The 18,494-nt window shown below is 35.2% G+C and overlaps 1 protein-coding gene across 1 annotated transcript; it reads right to left on the bottom strand.

Annotated features, from left to right (window-relative positions):
• Positions 1 to 33: 33 nt before the first annotated feature.
• Positions 34 to 5,326, bottom strand: LOC120001505. The gene is made up of 6 exons (XM_038849873.1): positions 5,032 to 5,326; positions 1,983 to 2,382; positions 1,761 to 1,888; positions 1,502 to 1,652; positions 322 to 706; positions 34 to 205 (listed from the first exon to the last, which is right to left on the bottom strand). Exons 2-6 carry the CDS (start codon positions 2,375 to 2,377, stop codon positions 65 to 67), a joined length of 1,200 nt encoding a protein of 399 aa, XP_038705801.1. The 5' UTR covers positions 2,378 to 2,382; positions 5,032 to 5,326; the 3' UTR covers positions 34 to 64.
• Between the last annotated feature and the right edge of the window lie 13,168 nt (positions 5,327 to 18,494).

Genomic DNA, 18,494 nt, shown 5'->3' with positions numbered 1-18,494 from the left:
AAGGGAGAAGAAATGGGAACATGAATGGGCAAAGCTTTGTTTAGCATCGTTGTAAAGACATTCTCTATGGAATTTCAAATGGCATCATCCAAGTTTGCCAATTCATTGCCCTTATAGCTCTAGCGAACGAATCAATGTGGAGTGGAAATAAAAAGTGGATTATACCCACAAGATCTGCATCCGTGTAAAGATCAATGTTGTTCAACTGCAGAGAAAATAAACAACATGAGTTTCCCATCAAAGAACGGGAAGTGTAAGCCTCAAAAATAACTCAACTAAAATGAAGTGGCATTAAATTTTTTAACAAAAACTAGTAAGTACCTGGATATTATGCAAGTATAATAGTTTCAATTGCAAACGATGCTCGTATAGGTCCCTAATCCGTATGAGACATCGTTTCATCATAAGATCATCGCTCTCGTAACCATGTTCATGAACCCCTCGCAATCCCGAATAGGAGAAATTCTCAGCAACATAAGAATCTTCAAGTGCCTTGTGCACCTTACACATTTCAGGATGATTAAGAAATCGCGCCTTCCAATCCCGATTGTATCCAAAAGCATCTTCAGTCTCTTTCGAAAATATATTTTCATATTGAGAGGTGGTACAATCAAGACAGGTGATGTAATCACAAAGATAAGTCATAAAATTGCGTCGTTTTTCTTTTGACCAGAATATAACGTTATTCCTTACATTCCCAAGATTCCTACATTCAAATTAAAAATAAATTATTACAAATAGAAAACTAGTTTAGCAATTAGAAAGTTCACAAACAAAGGAAAAAAAAACAGTTATCAAACGAAGAAATGATTCCATGAAGACAAGAAAGGAAAGAAGAAATGATAGGAAGGGAATGGAGATAAACCCTAGTCCTATATAATCTTCTCAAGGGCTGCCTAAAAATACACAAAAAACTTCATACGAGCTTCCAACCAATTCTTATTATTCATATCTGTAGCCTACTATTTCCTACTCTTTGTTAGAGGTTCTTTACACTCAAAATTTAGTTTCTAAACCTCTACCCATATCAAAAATACATATTTGTAAAAGTGTGGCTGGTACTTGAGCCAAAACCAGCTGTGTAAAGAGGTGGGCTTGTTGTCTCTGCATCAACAAGCTGTCATGGTGGATTTTCAAATCTCAAGGAGGAGCCTTGAGTAGTGGAGTAGGTCCATTTCTGGCTGAACCACTCTAAAATCGTTTGCACTCTCTCTATCCTTACTTGTTACAGTCTTTACATTGTTTGATTGTGTTTATTATCTGTTATTGCTCTGCACTTCCTATGCTTGCTTGTTTGATCAAATTGTGTGAACATTATTTGAATATTCTCTGTTAGAATAATTTAGAATCTTGTTTGTTGAATTCTATTCTAATCCTAGACTATACAGTAAATTAATTAGTTTCCAGAAGAAAACCTAGTCTAGCAATCACAGGAACCAAAAAGAGTTTTAAAAAGACTTACTTTATACAATTCACATGTATTAAAAAAAAAACAACTTACTCCATATTAAAGCTCTTTCCTTCTAGAAAATCAAAAAATGCGGCAAACTCCCGACTCAGAGAACCAGAAATGTCGGAGTTGACATTAATATCATTGAAAAGATTCTTCAAATTGCTGCACACATCATCTTTGTCCTCACAATTCTCGTCATCTGCAACAATCAACCAACATTATTTAAAATCTACGACCATTATGTTTAAAGATTATCTATCAAGGAGATAACTAACTGCATACAAAAAATAAAAAATACATAGTTCACCTTGCAAATCGAATGCTACGAACTTCGCAGCAAATAAATCATCTTCACTGTACATAACAATCTTTTCACGTTTTAGGCGGCAACGTACTGGTGTCTTCATCAACAGTGAAACAGCAGTAATTATATCCCTATATTCAGCAAATAAGTGGAAAAAAAAACTTATATTATAACTTTAAAAGACTGAAGACAATAATCAATAACAAGTATTAAATTTTTACTAACATTATGCAATCTTGGTATCCACTGCTTACGAATATAGGCATATCTTGATATTTCTCAAAGAGTTCTAAATCATCCAGTTTTTTACAAGATGTCGGTGCAACAATAACAAGATACCAATAGTTGATCGCTTCAACATTCATACTTCCAAAAGTTATATTAGCCCCTTCTACAACCCCTTCTACAGGTGGTAGAATCTCCGGTGCCAGCTCGCCAAGTTTTGTTTCCACCACACTGCGTATCATATCTGCATCGTTCTTTGTTGTAAACCTTTGAATATGGAACACCCTGTTTGCCGTGTGTTGTTGCAAGTTATATATATGTTTCCTAATCTTATCTTTCGTAGCGGCATTAAAATTCTCAGACGGAAAGTCAAGTTGTACGCTAAACTGAGCCATTCAACCTTACGACCACGCCAAAAGCCATCATATAAACAAACAAATGGGTCAGTTCTTATTCCATGTGTGAAAAAGAGCGACCACTGAGCATAAGCATAATAAGTAGAGATTGCTAAAGAGCAGAAAAAGAGAAGTACAACCACGACACCAAACAAGATACACGGCTTGAGTTTTAAAGTATGGTAAACTGACAGTAAAAGCCTCAATAAAAACACAACATATAGCTGTGATTGTAAAATGTTGCCAGACAGCTTCATAATAGGGTAGCCAAGAGTTGATTTTACGAAAAATTGCTTTAAGGCCTTGCGATACACATATGAGTGAGTTTCAAAAGAAATGCTAAAAATTTCGCACTCGAAAGCACCAAAATATCTGTATTACAATGCCAATATGCAATTGCAAATTTATAATGAATTCTTCCTGGTGGCGTTACCCTTTCAAAAAAGAGTTTTAAATGAGGGCAGTTGACATAATCAATAATCCAAATCAAACGACATAACAAAATATCGAAATTCAAGAACCAAAGGCACAAAATAGAAATAATTATTAAGAACCACGCGCCCCCCCCCCCCCCCCCCCCCCCCAAAAAAAAAAAACCCTAAAATGCAAACTGACCTAAAAGAGAAGAAGTGAAAATTGATTAGCAAAACCGCATTACCTCAAAATCTAAGAAGGGAGAGAGGGAAATGCAAATTATAACTAGCCACTGATCCGAATAGACGGGGTGAGGACGAACGCGGGGGTGGAGGTCTTTCAAAGTAGGAAGCTTTGTAAAAGTACTCTTTAAGAGTGTGTTTGGATTAAGGGATTTGGGGGGAAAGGAAGGGAAGGGAGACTACTTTTCTCTTTCCCATGTTTGGATAGATAAAAAAGGAGAGGAGTGGATTTGTTATTTCCTTTGTTTGGATAACAATTATAAAGTAAAGGAAAGGAAAGGAAAGGAAAGGAAATTAGTATAATTTTCTAATTTACCCATGCTTTTATATTACATCATTGTTATTATGCTCTCTTTTTCAATCTCCTCTACAGGTGAAAATCAATGACTTCATCCCACTCTTCATCAATATCCATCTAACATTGAAAAAGAATTGTAAATTGTTGTGTTTGTGTGCATAAGAAAGGTACAGACCAGAATTTAATTGCAGGGAAGCAATAGATATATCACCTGACCTCCCAATGCAACAAATAATGATGAAATGCAGCCAGCTATAAGAAAAACTAGAAAAGAAAAAGAAGAAAACAATCACAAGGATATGCAGAGGAGGCTCTTCATAATTCTTTTTGTAAGAAAAAATAAAGGAAAAAAGAAAAACAAAACAAAACAATCACAAGGATATGCATGCAAAGAGGCTCTTCATAATTATTTTTATTTCTCTTTTCCCACAACAAAACAGCATATATTAAGAAGCATTACGCAAAGAAAGGATAATAGAAGACTTCATAAAGCCTAAATAAAGGACCAAGATTATTGCCCTAAGCCCCTAACTCTTCTATATCTTTATCTCCCTAAACCCTTAGCCAACAAGAGGGAGGCTGCAGCCCAAGCAAGTCCCCAAGTTCAGGTAATTGCAGAGCAACTGACTAAATAGAATAAATTAATGCTGAAATTATATTAATATTTTAACTAGTTTAGTCCAGAGAACTCTAATTAGTTGGTGGAAACCAAAAGGCTCAAGAAATTTTCATTAACTGGTAGTGTAGAAAAACTATTTGAGGCACTCCATACTTGAGCAAGTCGAAATGTGAAGGTGTAGCTTTGTCAGAATAAGAAGTAAACTCTTACACATCAAGGACTGGAGACATGGAGTAATCCAGGCCTTCACATATTTAGTAATCACTTAAGAATTAAGCCAACACCAGCCCCTATTGAGTGATGCTTGATTACTATAGATGAGTGAGTTGCTGATATTTTTATTCGACAAATGGCAAGTCATGTCTCTGCTGCCAGTTTTGAAGCTTATATTGAGGTTTGCTATTTTTCTTTTGCTAACCAAATCTACTTTTTTAATTAACTCTACTTCTACTACTTCTGTATTTAGGATTGCCACTTCAATTCTGATACCACTGGAATTCACATATTCCTAGTTCCTACTGCGCGAAACTCTCCCAACAGCCAATTGACAGAAATAAATGAGACTTAAAAAAAGGCATCATCAATCACCGCAGCATTTAAGAAAATACAAACAGAAAAATTGACCACAGATTCCTGGAGTGCAGGAAGCTCCAAAGTAATCACAATTAATACACAGGAAATAAGACTTGCCTCAGGGACAAGCCTCCCACCGTCACCCAGCACAGACTTGCCTCAACTAGCAATGCATATCTCAGTAACAACAGAAACAAAAATCAAACAAAGAAACAAACCAGGCACCAAGTCATGGTTGCAAAAATCGCTAGTCGGCCGCTAGGCGGTTCGTGGGGACTAGAGATTAATTGGATTAATCGTTTTGAGTTTTTTTAATTAAATATATATATATATATATATATATATATATATATGCAATACATATCATATATGTGTGTGTCAAACACAAGATAAATGAAAAGGAACACCACTAGCAGAAGAATCGAAGAACACAACAGCAGAGACTAGCAGACAGAGTACAGAACACGAGAGGGTACAACTGACAAGAATAGCAGATAGAATACAGAACCTGAGTCGACCAGCAGACTAGAACAAGCAACGAACAGGAACACCTCTAGAACCAATGAAGAGAATACAGAATAGCTCCAGCACAGAGTAGAACAAGCGACAGCAAAGAATAGAACAAGCGAATAGCAGAGAATACTCAGAATAGCAAAGAACCGAGTCGAAATCACCAGCGCCTCAGTCTTTTTGTACTCCCCAAAGCAATCGGTTGCAGCAACAAGCGAAGGACATACATATGCGAATTTTACGGTTTCAAGCGATCGGCGATTGAAAGCTGAAGTCACGTAGAAGACTAGAAGAGAGAGTTTTTGGGCTGTTATGACTTGGACTTGAATGAGAAACTGGGCCAAAAGAAAGAAAAATGGGGCAAAATAAAAGGCCCAGTCAAAAAAAGGTCCACGCCCAAAAAAGGCTTAGGCGGACTATGCCCGATTTAATCCGATACCGATTAAGTGGCTCGATTACCCTCTAATCGAAGCAGTAAGTCCCGACTAGCCCGATTTTTGCAACACTGGCACCAATGAAGATCACAATCCCTCATTCGTATGAAAGAACAATCGGGAAATTAAACACAACATAAATCGAAACAAACGATCTTACGAATGAACTAGGTGGTATGCCCACGCTTTGCGCGGTATATAATTTTACTTTTTAATTATAATGTAGCATAATTGTTGTGTTTGTTATTCAATATCTGATTGTAAATTTTATCAAATTTAGGTTATTGATGGAAGCGGGTTTTTTTTTTGTAATTATATTACTGCATAAATATAGTGTTTATTTTTAATTTCCTTCTTTTTATTTGGACATTTTTAGATTGTGGATGGAAGCATATGCAATCGTGATAATTTTGTTTTTTTTAGAAATTGTTTCATTTTTTAGTAATTGTAACCATGAAAAACATCTAAATTGTAATTAGATTACTTTGTTAGAAATTTCAAATTTCATTTTTCACACAAGGAAATATTGTTCTACTGATTGTTTTGGTTTAAAATTTTGGTGGCGGTCTTCCAACTCCGGTCCTCATTGTGAATAAATTTTTCTTTTTAATTGATATTTAATACAATAAATAATCCAAGATTGTAAATTATATGGTTGCCATTTAGCAATTACGTGTGAAAGGAAAACAAAATCAACTTTAATGACACAAATCAATTGATAAATTGAAATAGGAAAGAAATTGTTAAATTGGAATCATTCTCTAAAGGTTATGCATGATACTTTAATGACACAAATCAATTGATAAATTGAAATAGGAAAGAAAACGTTAAATTGGAATCATTTTGTAATGGTTGTCCATGATTTAATTTGTTCTAATTAAATCAATAATTAATACATGTTATTTGTGTGTTTGTGTATAACTTGAATAAATAAAAATTAATTTTTTCCATTAATCCACATGGCAATCATAGAGTTTTCCCAAAAGCTGATGTGGCTGCATCAAAATCATTCTCTTATTCAGTAATCATACTATGTATATTATATGATATGATATGATAATTGGAAAATCGATTCAATGTTTAAATAGAAAGCATTTTTTGTATTATGTCATCTTTATCTTTTGATCTCTCTCTAATGGTCATATTTTGTTTGTTTTAATGTGTGTTGGAAATGGAAGATCTCCATGCTATGCAGTCAAACTCATCAAAATTTTGTACATCATATTATGTTTTTAACTGAACATAGACTTCGACCCAATTGAGACACTATTCAGATGCAGTTCATCAGAGGACAAGACAACAATACAAATTTACATCAAACACACAAAAAAAAAAAAAAATCCAGAACTTTAGAAAAAAGAAAAACATAAGATCCTACATATTAAAAGATCCAAATCCTTTACAAAACCATAAAGCCTTTTCATGTCCAGCACCGCAAATAAACTATATTTAAGTTCAACCAACAACAAATTCCACATTCCAGAAGTATTCTTAATAGGGCCTTGAAATAACACTAGCACTACCTTCTTATCTCAGACTATGCAAAATAATTTCCAAATTTAGAATCTACTAATTTAGGTAAGTGGGTTTTCATAGATATTCTACTACAAGATAATAAAGATCAGAATTTCACGACGTTTTTTTCGATTTTATCCTTCTCTCTAAAGGCATGATAACCTAGCAACAGGGCCATCACCCATAGTAAGTCGGGGTGATTTTTCCTGAGCCTTTTTAAAAGCCATAATTGTATGTGATTCGAACGTGAATATCCTTCAAATGACCGTGACACTTTAGTTATTATCATACAGTATTATAAAAATAGGATACACCATCACTGGGCGTACCCTACCGGTAGGATACCTCTAAATTCATAACCTAGCGGTAGGAGACTATTTATGATAACAGATAGGATACTTAATGTCTCCTACCGGTAGGATAAAGTTAAAATCATAACCTACCGACAGGATAGGTTGAAAAATATGTCTAAGTTTTCATACCTTGTACTTCCGACGTTGAAGAGATCTCTTAAAAGATATATATTGGGGAGTCTCGAGAAAAACAATTCAAAGAAGAAATTTTAATGCTTCCTGGGTTGGTTGGGGCAGAGTGGGTTGGAGCTCGGCTGTATTGCAGTATTGAGACTTTTGAGACTTTCTGCAGACAAGATGGTTGGTCTCTTCGATACATTTAAAAGCATAACCTACCGATTGGATAGGTTGAAAAATATGTCTAATTTTTCAAAACAGGTGTCAACCTTGTAAAACACAATCTTTATCAAAAACTAGGCAATTATATTTTCTTAAAAGCCATAATTGTATGTGATTCGAACGTGAATATCCTTCAAATGACAGTGGCACTTCAGTTATCATACAATACATAAAAATATAATACACCCTCACTGGGCGTAACCTACCGGTAGGATAGGGTGACAAATATGTTATGTTTTACAGGTGCCTAGGGAAAAATATGTCTAATTTTTCAAAGCTGGTGTCAACCTTGTAAAACACAATCTTTATCGAAAACTAGGCAATTATATTTTCTTAAAAGCCATAATTGTAGGGCTGTGCAAAGTTCGGTTGTAACCGAATTTCCGAACCGAACCGACCGACCGTTAACCGAATTTGTCGGTTAATATTAACCGATTGCGCGGTTCGGTTAGAGATTTGTGAGAGATTCGGTTTTCGGTTAATGGTTCGGTTAACTAAAAAAATTAACCAAATTAACCGAACCGAACCGAATATGTAGCATATTATATAAATATATAATATATATATATAATAATATGTGTATAGATATATAATATGATTATTCTTATAAATATATAATTATGTTATTAATTTTCCACCTATTAATACTTATATTCTTCTAAAAAATTAAAAAAAACCTATTAATACTTATATAAAAAATTCAAAATAAATATAATATACATCAATTATCAAGTATTAATTCATGTTATCAAGTAAAAACTTAGTAATTTACCATGTAATGTAACACCTTCGATATATTATATATTTATATTTATCAAGATTAAATATGATAATGAAATAATATGACAAAACAAATACTATAAACCATTAAACCCTAAATCCTCAAGTTAAAGGTCCCAACAATATAAAACCTTAAAGGCTTAAACCTTTTGTTTTTTTTGAAATGGGAACCCTAAACCCTATAAAACCTTATGAATGTAAACCCTAAACCATATTAACTATATAACTATAGTCATGTTATAAACTTAAATCCTAACCGATAAAACATTAAACCTATAAAACTATATTCTAATAATATAAACCCTAAACTCTAACACTATAAAATTTTAAACCTTTTGTTTTTTTGAAATAGAACCCTAAACCCTATAAAACTTTATGAATGTAAACCCTAAACCCCATTAACTATATAACTATAGTCATGTTATAAACTTAAATCCTAACCGATAAAACACTAAACCTATAAAACTATACTCTAATAATATTAACTCTAAACTCTAACACTATAAAACCTTAAACCTTTTGTTTTTTTGAAATAGAACCCTAAACCCTAGAAAGCCTTATGAATGTAAACCCTAAACCATATTAACTATATAACTATAGTCATGTTATAAACTTAAATCCTAATCGATAAAACACTAAACCTATAAAACTATGCCCCAAAATGCCTAATTAAACTATATAAAATTATAAATCATATTATATGCTAAATTAGTAACACATTCCACATAATATAAATATAAAATAAATGATTAAAAGATGCTATTATTTATTATTGATTATATAATAAATGATTAAAAGATCATATTATTTAATAAAATATATTTATGCACTATAATTCTGGGCTTTGACCCAAAATATAAGGCTTTTGTGCTTTCTCTTTGGGTTTTGCCTTTGGCCCAAAATATTTGAAATTAACCGAACCGACCGAAATCCAAACCGAAATTTTAGGTTGACCGAACCGATGGTTAACTCTCCAAAAAATACTGGTTTGGTTAGATGGTTAAAATTAACCGAAAAAATTTGGTTAGGTTAAAAACATGTTAATAACCGAACCGACCGACCGATGCACACCATTTGTACGTGATTCCAACATGAATATCCTTCAAATGACCGTAACACTTTAGTTATCATACAATACATAAAAATAGAACACCCTAACTGGGCGTAACCTACCGGTAGGATACGTTGAAAAGTATGTCTAATTTTTAAAAATCGGTGTCAACCTTGTAAAACACAGTCTTTATCAAAAACTAGGCAACTACAAACTCACATATAAGAAATGCGAACATCATTCATAAGCCAAAGTTACCGCCTGTGAACGGCCTTTGAAGGATATTCACTTCTAAGCTAAATTAAATTCAAATAAATTGATAATTTATTAACCAGCATTTTTACTACTAAATATATATATATATATATTTATATATATACATACATACCTATCCTACCGGTAGGATACAATATGTATCATGCAGATACGGAACCGTGCGTAACCTACCGGTAGGATACCTCTAAATTCATAACCTACAAAGAGATAGGATACTTCATGTATCCCACCGGTAGGCTACAATATGCATCGTAACGATAGGATTAATTAATAACTTAACTAAATTCAAACATCATTCATAAGCCAAAGTTACCGCCTGTGAACGGCCTTTGAAGGATATTCACTTCTAAGCTAAATTAAACAATAAATAAATTAAATTCAAATAAATAGATAATTTATTAACCAGCATTTTTACTACTAATATATATATATTCGGCGTTGCTATTTAAACCCCCAAAAACAACGCGTGCTCTAAATATACATTTTTGTGAAGCACTTATACTACTTTTGAGTATAAATGTCGGTTTCAACCAAACAACATCTTGGTGATGATAGGACTATCCTACCGGTAGGATACAATATGTATAATAGAGATAGGGTACTGGTCGTAACCTACCGGTAGGATACCTCTAAATTTGTAATCTACCGGTAGGAGACAATGTGTCATAGAGATAGGATACTTAATGTATCCTACCGGTAGGATACTGTATGTATCGCAACGATAGGATACTTAATGTAGCCTAACGGTAGGATACTTTATCAATGCTAGCGATATGATACTTGTGTATCCGACCGGTAGAATAAGGTATGTATCCAAGCGATAGGATACTTTTGTATCATACCGGTAAGATATTGTAATTAGATGATACTTAGTTGTTCCACCACTGAATTTCTAAGATAAATTAAATAATAAATTAATTAAATTCAGATAAATTGATAATTTATTAACCAGCATTTTTACTATATATATATATATATCCGGCGTCGCTATTTAAACCCCCAACAACAGCGCGTGCTCTAAAATATACATTCTTGTGAAGCATTCATACTAATTTTGAGTATAAATGTTGGTTTCAACCAAAGAACATTGACAAGTCGTGGTGATGATAGGACTATCCTACCGGTAGGATACAATATGTATCGTAGACATAGGGTACTGGGCGTAACCTACCGGTAGGATATTTAAAAATTCATAACCTACTAGTAGGAGACCATATGTATTGGAGATAAGATACTTAATTTATCCTACCGGTAGGATAAGCGTTGTATCGTAACGATAGGATACATAACGTAGCGTACCGGTAGGATACGTTATCAATCCTAGCGATATGATACTTATGTATCCGACCGGTAGGATATTGTAATTAGACAATACTTAGTTGTTCCACGACTGAATTTCTAAGATAAATTAAATAATTAATTAATTAAATTCAAATAAATTGATAATTTATTAACCAGCATTTGTACTACTAATATATATTTATATATATATATATATTCGGCGTTGCTATTTAATCCTAGCGATATGATACTTGTGTATCCGACCGCTAGGATACGGTATGTATCCAAGCGATAGGATACTTATGTATCATGCCGGTAAGATATTGTAATTAGACGATACTTAGTTGTTCCACGACTAAATTTCTAAGATAAATTAAATAATAAATAAATTAAATTCAAATAAATTGATAATTTATTAACCAGCATTTTTACTACTAAATATATATATATATATATATATATATATATATTCGGGTATGCTATTTAAACCCCCAACAACAACGCGTGCTCTAAATATACATTTTTGTGAAGCATTGATACTATTTTTGGGTATAAATGTTGGTTTCAACCAAACAACATTGTCACGTCTTGGTGATGATAGGACTGATACAATATGTATCATAGAGATAGGGTACTGGGCGTGACCTACCGGTAGGATACTTGTAGACTATAAATAAAGAAAATATAATTTCATAAAAAATTACATGAGATTATTATGCCTTAAAAAGGATTAATAATATATTAAATAATGACACAATTACATGAGATTATTATGCCTTTTCAGATTAAACTGCTCTATCAAATGACGTAAAAAGAGAGGCTTAAAATCGTTTGCCTCTTTTAGTACGCCTCTCAATAAATCCCGTCCATAAAACCTACCGAAACACGAAACGCAAATTTCTCGAGAAACAATCTGCCGTCGAGGCTTTCAAAGCCCTAGCACGCTGTCCTTTGCTTCTCGGCCTCAAAATCCTATTTCAGCCTCGCCGTCGCCGTCCTTTGTCACTGTCTTTTCTCGTCGCTGCCCATCATGTTTTCTCGAATCCGATTGTATTGTCATATTCTCAACTTATTTGTTGTAGTCGGTTGGCTATCGCGTTATATGTGTTCGTATTGCAATTTGGTTGTCTCGCCGTGGTTTTGTGTCTCTGATTTAGTTTCCTAGCTTCGTATAGTTTTTGTTTTTTTATCAAGTTCTCGGATTAAATTTCGCCTCTTTTGCGTTATGCTTGTAGACCATATGCGAAAATTGTCTCTGAAAAATATTTCGAATGAAAACGAAATTCGTTTCTTACTAGTGTGTAGTTGCATAATTTTCCACCCTGAAGTTCGAAGTCTTGAGTAGTACTTTATGTTTAAAGTATTCGGGTCATACACAATTCTAGATCTGTTCATGCATTCAGAGATCTGACCATAATCACTCATTAAGTCATGGCCCTCTGGTAGCAATTTTTGTCGCATGTTTACAGGCCATGTTTCTGGTTTCATGTCGGCAGTTAGTTGTTTATAAATCATTTTAGTTTTTATAATTACAGGGTGCTACCTGCCAATGCTTGATGAACAATGGTTACCAAATCAGAATTGCTGATCTTTTACATTTTCATTTACGTAAACTCTTGTGATACACTGAGCAAAACTGGTACTCATGCAATCGCCATTGAGTGTTCTTTTACAGGTGGGTACAGTCGCCTTCGAAGCATGGATCGGTTACATCAGATAGCTAACATGCTAGCGCCATCTCAGGCCACAGCAACAGCTCCACTACAGTCATCATGCTAGCGCCAATTCAGGCCACAGCTATGACTACAATCTCATTATCACGCTTACGCCCATGCTGGCTACATACAACCTCAAACAAACGAGGTTCCAAGCTTTGTCAACCTCAAACAAACGAGGTTGTCTCCTATACAACTTCGAACAAAAGAAGTTGTATCCCACCAGCATCAACAAGTATCAGTGCGTTACACAGCTTCCCTGCGAATGCGTTACACTGTGTCCTTTTTGGATACCCAACACCTCGGATTGTCGGTGCTCTGCATGTCGCCTTCAGTAGTACTTATTCCTTCGTTTTCCTGTTTATTGTAGGGATTCTTCTAGCGCTACTCTCCAAGATGAATTTGTTTTCATGCTTAGAGAGTGGGGGACAATTGTAGGTGCCAAAAATGGTGTGGCACCACGTCATCACATAATGACAAAACTAGTAGAACTATTTGGGTCTTCCCACTTAGACTACCACGATTAGGCCCAAATCCGAAAGCCCATCTGAGAGGCCCATATACAATCTTTACATCATTACTAAGTAAACATAACGGTAGTCTTACAATAAAGCTGTCACCCTCTCTGACATGTATTTGCAGGAGCTTTATAGCTTTACAGCCTGTTTACTTTATCATTTGTACAATGACTTTTCCTTAAGCAATATGGTATCAGGTTTCGAGACGTCTGGATGCGTTGGCGACCGTGTGTAAGCCCCAAGGCATTGTGATGGCGCTAGCTCGTGTGAGCGCCATTGCATGAGCTACCTTTCTTGCAAAGCAGTTCCTGTCAGTCTAGTCTACAGCAAATATCTATAGGTGTAACAGACCTATATATCCAGGTAAGACATTCTCTCGTACATATTTCTCTTTATAGAATGTCGCCCACAATTCTACCCTCTCCTTTATCAATACCTGTTGTGATCATTTCGTACTACTACTTTATTCTACTTTTTGGTATTTGTCAACTCTGACACAGCCGATATGATAGACCTTTAAGTTACACTTCAGCCGATATGGTATTTGTCAACCTCAGAATCCTCATATGTGCTATCAATATCATTCTCAGCAATATCATCAGATGGTTTTTGATCATTTGCTTCAAATGACTCGGTGTCCTGCATATCATCAGAATAAACAGAAAAGGAGACATGTATGACTTCTTACTTATCCCAATCCCAAATGGCTTCTTCATCAATTTCTACATCCCTGGCAACAACAAGTCTTTTGGACTCCAAATTATATATCCTGTAGCCCTTTGATCTGGTACTATACCCAAGCAATATACCTGTCTCACATTTTTTGTCAAGTTTTCTCCTTTTAGCATCGGGCACATGTATGTAACATGGACTACCAAAAACTTTGAGGTATTTTGCAGAGGGTTTCATACCTGACCAAGCTTCCAAAGGTGTCCTACTCTTTACAGCAGTAGTAGGGCACCTGTTCAACAGGTAAACACCAGTACTCACGGCTTCTCCCCATAGCCATTTGGGAAGTTTCTTCCCTGCTAGCAAAGTTCTTGCCATTTCCATGACAGTTCTGTTCTTCCGTTCTGAGACTCCATTTTGTTCTGGAGCAAAACCAACAGTCAGTTGATGATGAATACCATTTGATTCACAGAATCTATCAAATTCTCTGGAGTTAAATTCCCCACCTCTATCACTCCTAAGTGTTTTAATCACTTTACCTGATTGTTTTTCAACAAGGGCCTTAAAAGTTTGGAACACACTAAAAACTTCAGACTTCTCTTTCAAAAAATATACCCAAGACATTCGAGAAAAATCATCAATAAACAACAGGAAGTACTTATTACCCTCAGCTGTAGGAGTGTGCATGGGCCCACAGACATCAGTATGAATGAGCTCCAAGCACTCTTGAGCTCTCCAGACTGTGTCACCATGACAAGGTAGGATACAATATGTATCATAGAGATAGAATACTTAATGTATCCGTCCGGTAGCATACGATATGTGTCCTAGCGATAGGATACTTAACGTAGCCTACCGGTAGGATACACTATCAATCCTAGCGATATGATACTTATGTATCCGTCCGGTAGGATACGGTATGTATCCAAGCGATGGGATACTAGTAAACTCATAAAGTACCGGTAGGATACTTATAAATTCATAACCCCGGTAGGATACAATATGTATCATAGAGATAGGATACTGGGCGTAACCTACCGGTAGGATATTGTTAAATACATAACCTACCGGTAGGATAGGGTGAAAAATATGTCTAATTTTTCAAAACTGGTGTCAACCTCGTAAAAAACAATCTTTATCAAAAACTAGGCAATTATATTTTCTTAAAAGCCATAATTGTATGTGATTCGAACATGAATATCCTGCAAATGACCGTAGCACTTTAGTTATCATACAATATATAAAAATAGAACACCCTAACTGGGCGTAACCTACCGGTAGGATAGGTTGAAAGGTATGTCTAATTTTTAAAAATCGGTGTCAACCTTGTAAAACACAGTCTTTATCAAAAACTAGGCAACTACAAGCTCACATATAAGAAATGCGAACATCATTCATAAGCCAAAGTTACCGCCTGTGAACGGCCTTTGAAGGATATTCACTTCTAAGATAAAGTAAATAATAAATAAATTAAATTCAAATAAATTCATAATTTATTAATCAGCATTTCTACTACTAAAAAATATATTTATATTAAAGAAATATATATATATATATATATATATATATTCGGCGTTGCTATTTAAACCCCCAACAACAACGCGTGCTCTAAAATATACATTTTTGTGAAGCATTTATACTACTTTTGAGTATAAATGTTGGTTTGAACCAAACAACATTGATATGTCTTGGTGACGATAGGCCTATCCTACCGGTAGGATACAATATGTATCATAGAGATAGGATACTTAATGTATCCTACCGGTAGGATACGGTATGTATCCTAGCGATAGGATACTTAACGTAGCCTTCCGGTATGATACGTTATTAATCCTAGCGATATGATACTTGTGTATCCGACCGGTAGGATACGGTATGTATCCAAGCGATAGGATACTTATGTATCATGCCGGTAAGATATTGTAATTACACGATACTTAGTTGTTCCACGACTAAATTTCTAAGATAAATTAAATAATAAATAAATTAAATTCAAATAAATTGATAATTTATCAACCAGCATTTTTACTACTAAATATATATATATATATATATATATTCGGGTATGCTATTTAAACCCCCAACAACAACGCGTGCTCTAAATATACATTTTTGTGAAGCATTGATACTATTTTTGGGTATAAATGTTGGTTTCAACCAAACAACATTGTCACGTCTTGGTGATGATAGGACTGATACAATATGTATCATAGAGATAGGGTACTAGGCGTGACCTACCGGTAGGATACTTGTAGACTATAAATAAAGAAAATATAATTTCATAAAAAATTACATGAGATTATTATGCCTTAAAAAGGATTAATAATATATTAAATAATGACACAATTACATGAGATTATTATGCCTTTTCAGATTAAACTGCTCTATCAAATGACGTAAAAAGAGAGGCTTAAAATCGTTTGCCTCTTTTAGTACGCCTCTCAATAAATCCCGTCCATAAAACCTACCGAAACACGAAACGCAAATTTCTCGATAAACAATCTGCCGTCGAGGCTTTCAAAGCCCTAGCACGCTGTCCTTTGCTTCTCGGCCTCAAAATCCTATTTCAGCCTCGCCGTCGCCGTCCTCAGTCACTGTCTTTTCTCGTCGCTGCCCATCATGTTTTCTCGAATCCGATTGTATTGTCATATTCTCAACTTATTTGTTGTAGTCGGTTGGCTATCGCGTTATATGTGTTCGTATTGCAATTTGGTTGTCTCGTCGTGGTTTTGTGTCTCTGATTTAGTTTCCTAGCTTCGTATAGTTTTTGTTTTTTTATCAAGTTCTCGGATTAAATTTCGCCTCTTTTGCGTTATGCTTGTAGACCATATGCGAAAATTGTCTCTGAAAAAGATTTCGAATGAAAACGAAATTCGTTTCTTACTAGTGTGTAGTTGCATAATTTTCCACCCTGAAGTTCGAAGTCTTGAGTAGTACTTTATGTTTAAAGTATTCGGGTCATACACAATTCCAGATCTGTTCATGCATTCAGAGATCTGACCATAATCACTCATTAAGTCATGGCCCTCTGGTAGCAATTTTTGTCGCATGTTTACAGGCCATGTTTCTGGTTTCATGTCGGCAGTTAGTTGTTTATAAATCATTTTAGTTTTTATAATTACAGGGTGCTACCTGCCAATGCTTGATGAACAATGGTTACCAAATCAGAATTGCTGATCTTTTACATTTTCATTTACGTAAACTCTTGTGATACACTGAGCAAAACTGGTACTCATGCAATCGCCATTGAGTGTTCTTTTACAGGTGGGTACAGTCGCCTTCGAAGCATGGATCGGTTACATCAGATAGCTAACATGCTAGCGCCATCTCAGGCCACAGCAACAGCTCCACTACAGTCATCATGCTAGCGCCAATTCAGGCCACAGCTATGACTACAATCTCATTATCACGCTTACGCCCATGCTGGCTACATACAACCTCAAACAAACGAGGTTCTAAGCTTTGTCAACCTCAAACAAACGAGGTTGTCTCCTATACAACTTCGAACAAAAGGAGTTGTATCCCACCAGCATCAACAAGTATCAGTGCGTTACACCGCTTCCCTGCAAATGCGTTACACTGTGTCCTTTTTGGATACCCAACACCTCGGATTGTCGGTGCTCTGCATGTCACCTTCAGTAGTACTTATTCCTTCGTTTTCCTGTTTATTGTAGGGATTCTTCTAGCGCTACTCTCCAAGATGAATTTGTTTTCATGCTTAGAGAGTGGGGGACAATTGTAGGTGCCAAAAATGGTGTGGCACCACGTCATCACATAATGACAAAACTAGTAGAACTATTTGGGTCTTCCCACTTAGACTACCACGATTAGGCCCAAATCCGAAAGCCCATCTGAGAGGCCCATATACAATCTTTACATCATTACTAAGTAAACATAACAGTAGTCTTACAATAAAGCTGTCACCCTCTCTGACATGTATTTGCAGGAGCTTTATAGCTTTACAGCCTGTTTACTTTATCATTTGTACAATGACTTTTCCTTAAGCAATATGGTATCAGGTTTCGAGACGTCTGGATGCGTTGGCGACCGTGTGTAAGCCCCAAGGCATTGTGATGGCGCTAGCTCGTGTGAGCGCCATTGCATGAGCTACCTTTCTTGCAAAGCAGTTCCTGTCAGTCTAGTCTACAGCAAATATCTATAGGTGTAACAGACCTATATCTCCAGGTAAGACATTCTCTCGTACATATTTCTCTTTATAGAATGTCGCCCACAATTCTACCCTCTCCTTTATCGACACCTGTTGTGATCATTTCGTACTACTACTTTATTCTACTTTTTGGTATTTGTCAACTCTGACACAGCCGATATGATAGACCTTTCAGTTACACTTCAGCCGATATGGTATTTGTCAACCTCAGAATCCTCATATGTGCTATCAATATCATTCTCAGCAATATCATCAGATGGTTTTTGATCATTTGCTTCAAATGACTCGGTGTCCTGCCTATCATCAGAATAAACAGAAAAGGAGACATGTATGACTTCTTACTTATCCCAATCCCAAATGGC

This window comes from Tripterygium wilfordii, chromosome 7 (assembly GCF_013401445.1).
Source record: "Tripterygium wilfordii isolate XIE 37 chromosome 7, ASM1340144v1, whole genome shotgun sequence".
NCBI classification, from domain to species: Eukaryota; Viridiplantae; Streptophyta; class Magnoliopsida; order Celastrales; family Celastraceae; genus Tripterygium; species Tripterygium wilfordii.
The sequence above is the reverse complement of the archived record's forward strand: the minus strand, read 5'-3'. Positions and strand labels throughout refer to the sequence as shown.

Coding starts and splice junctions, on each gene's coding strand:
- LOC120001505 (XM_038849873.1), bottom strand. CDS start 2,377: ATGGCTCAGTTTAGCGTACAACTTGACTTTCCGTCTGAGAATTTTAAT. Junction 707..1,501: donor GGAAAGAGCTTTAATATGGA/GTAAGTTGTTTT, acceptor ATTTGAATGTAG/GAATCTTGGGAATGTAAGGA. Junction 206..321: donor TATACTTGCATAATATCCAG/GTACTTACTAGT, acceptor TTTTCTCTGCAG/TTGAACAACATTGATCTTTA.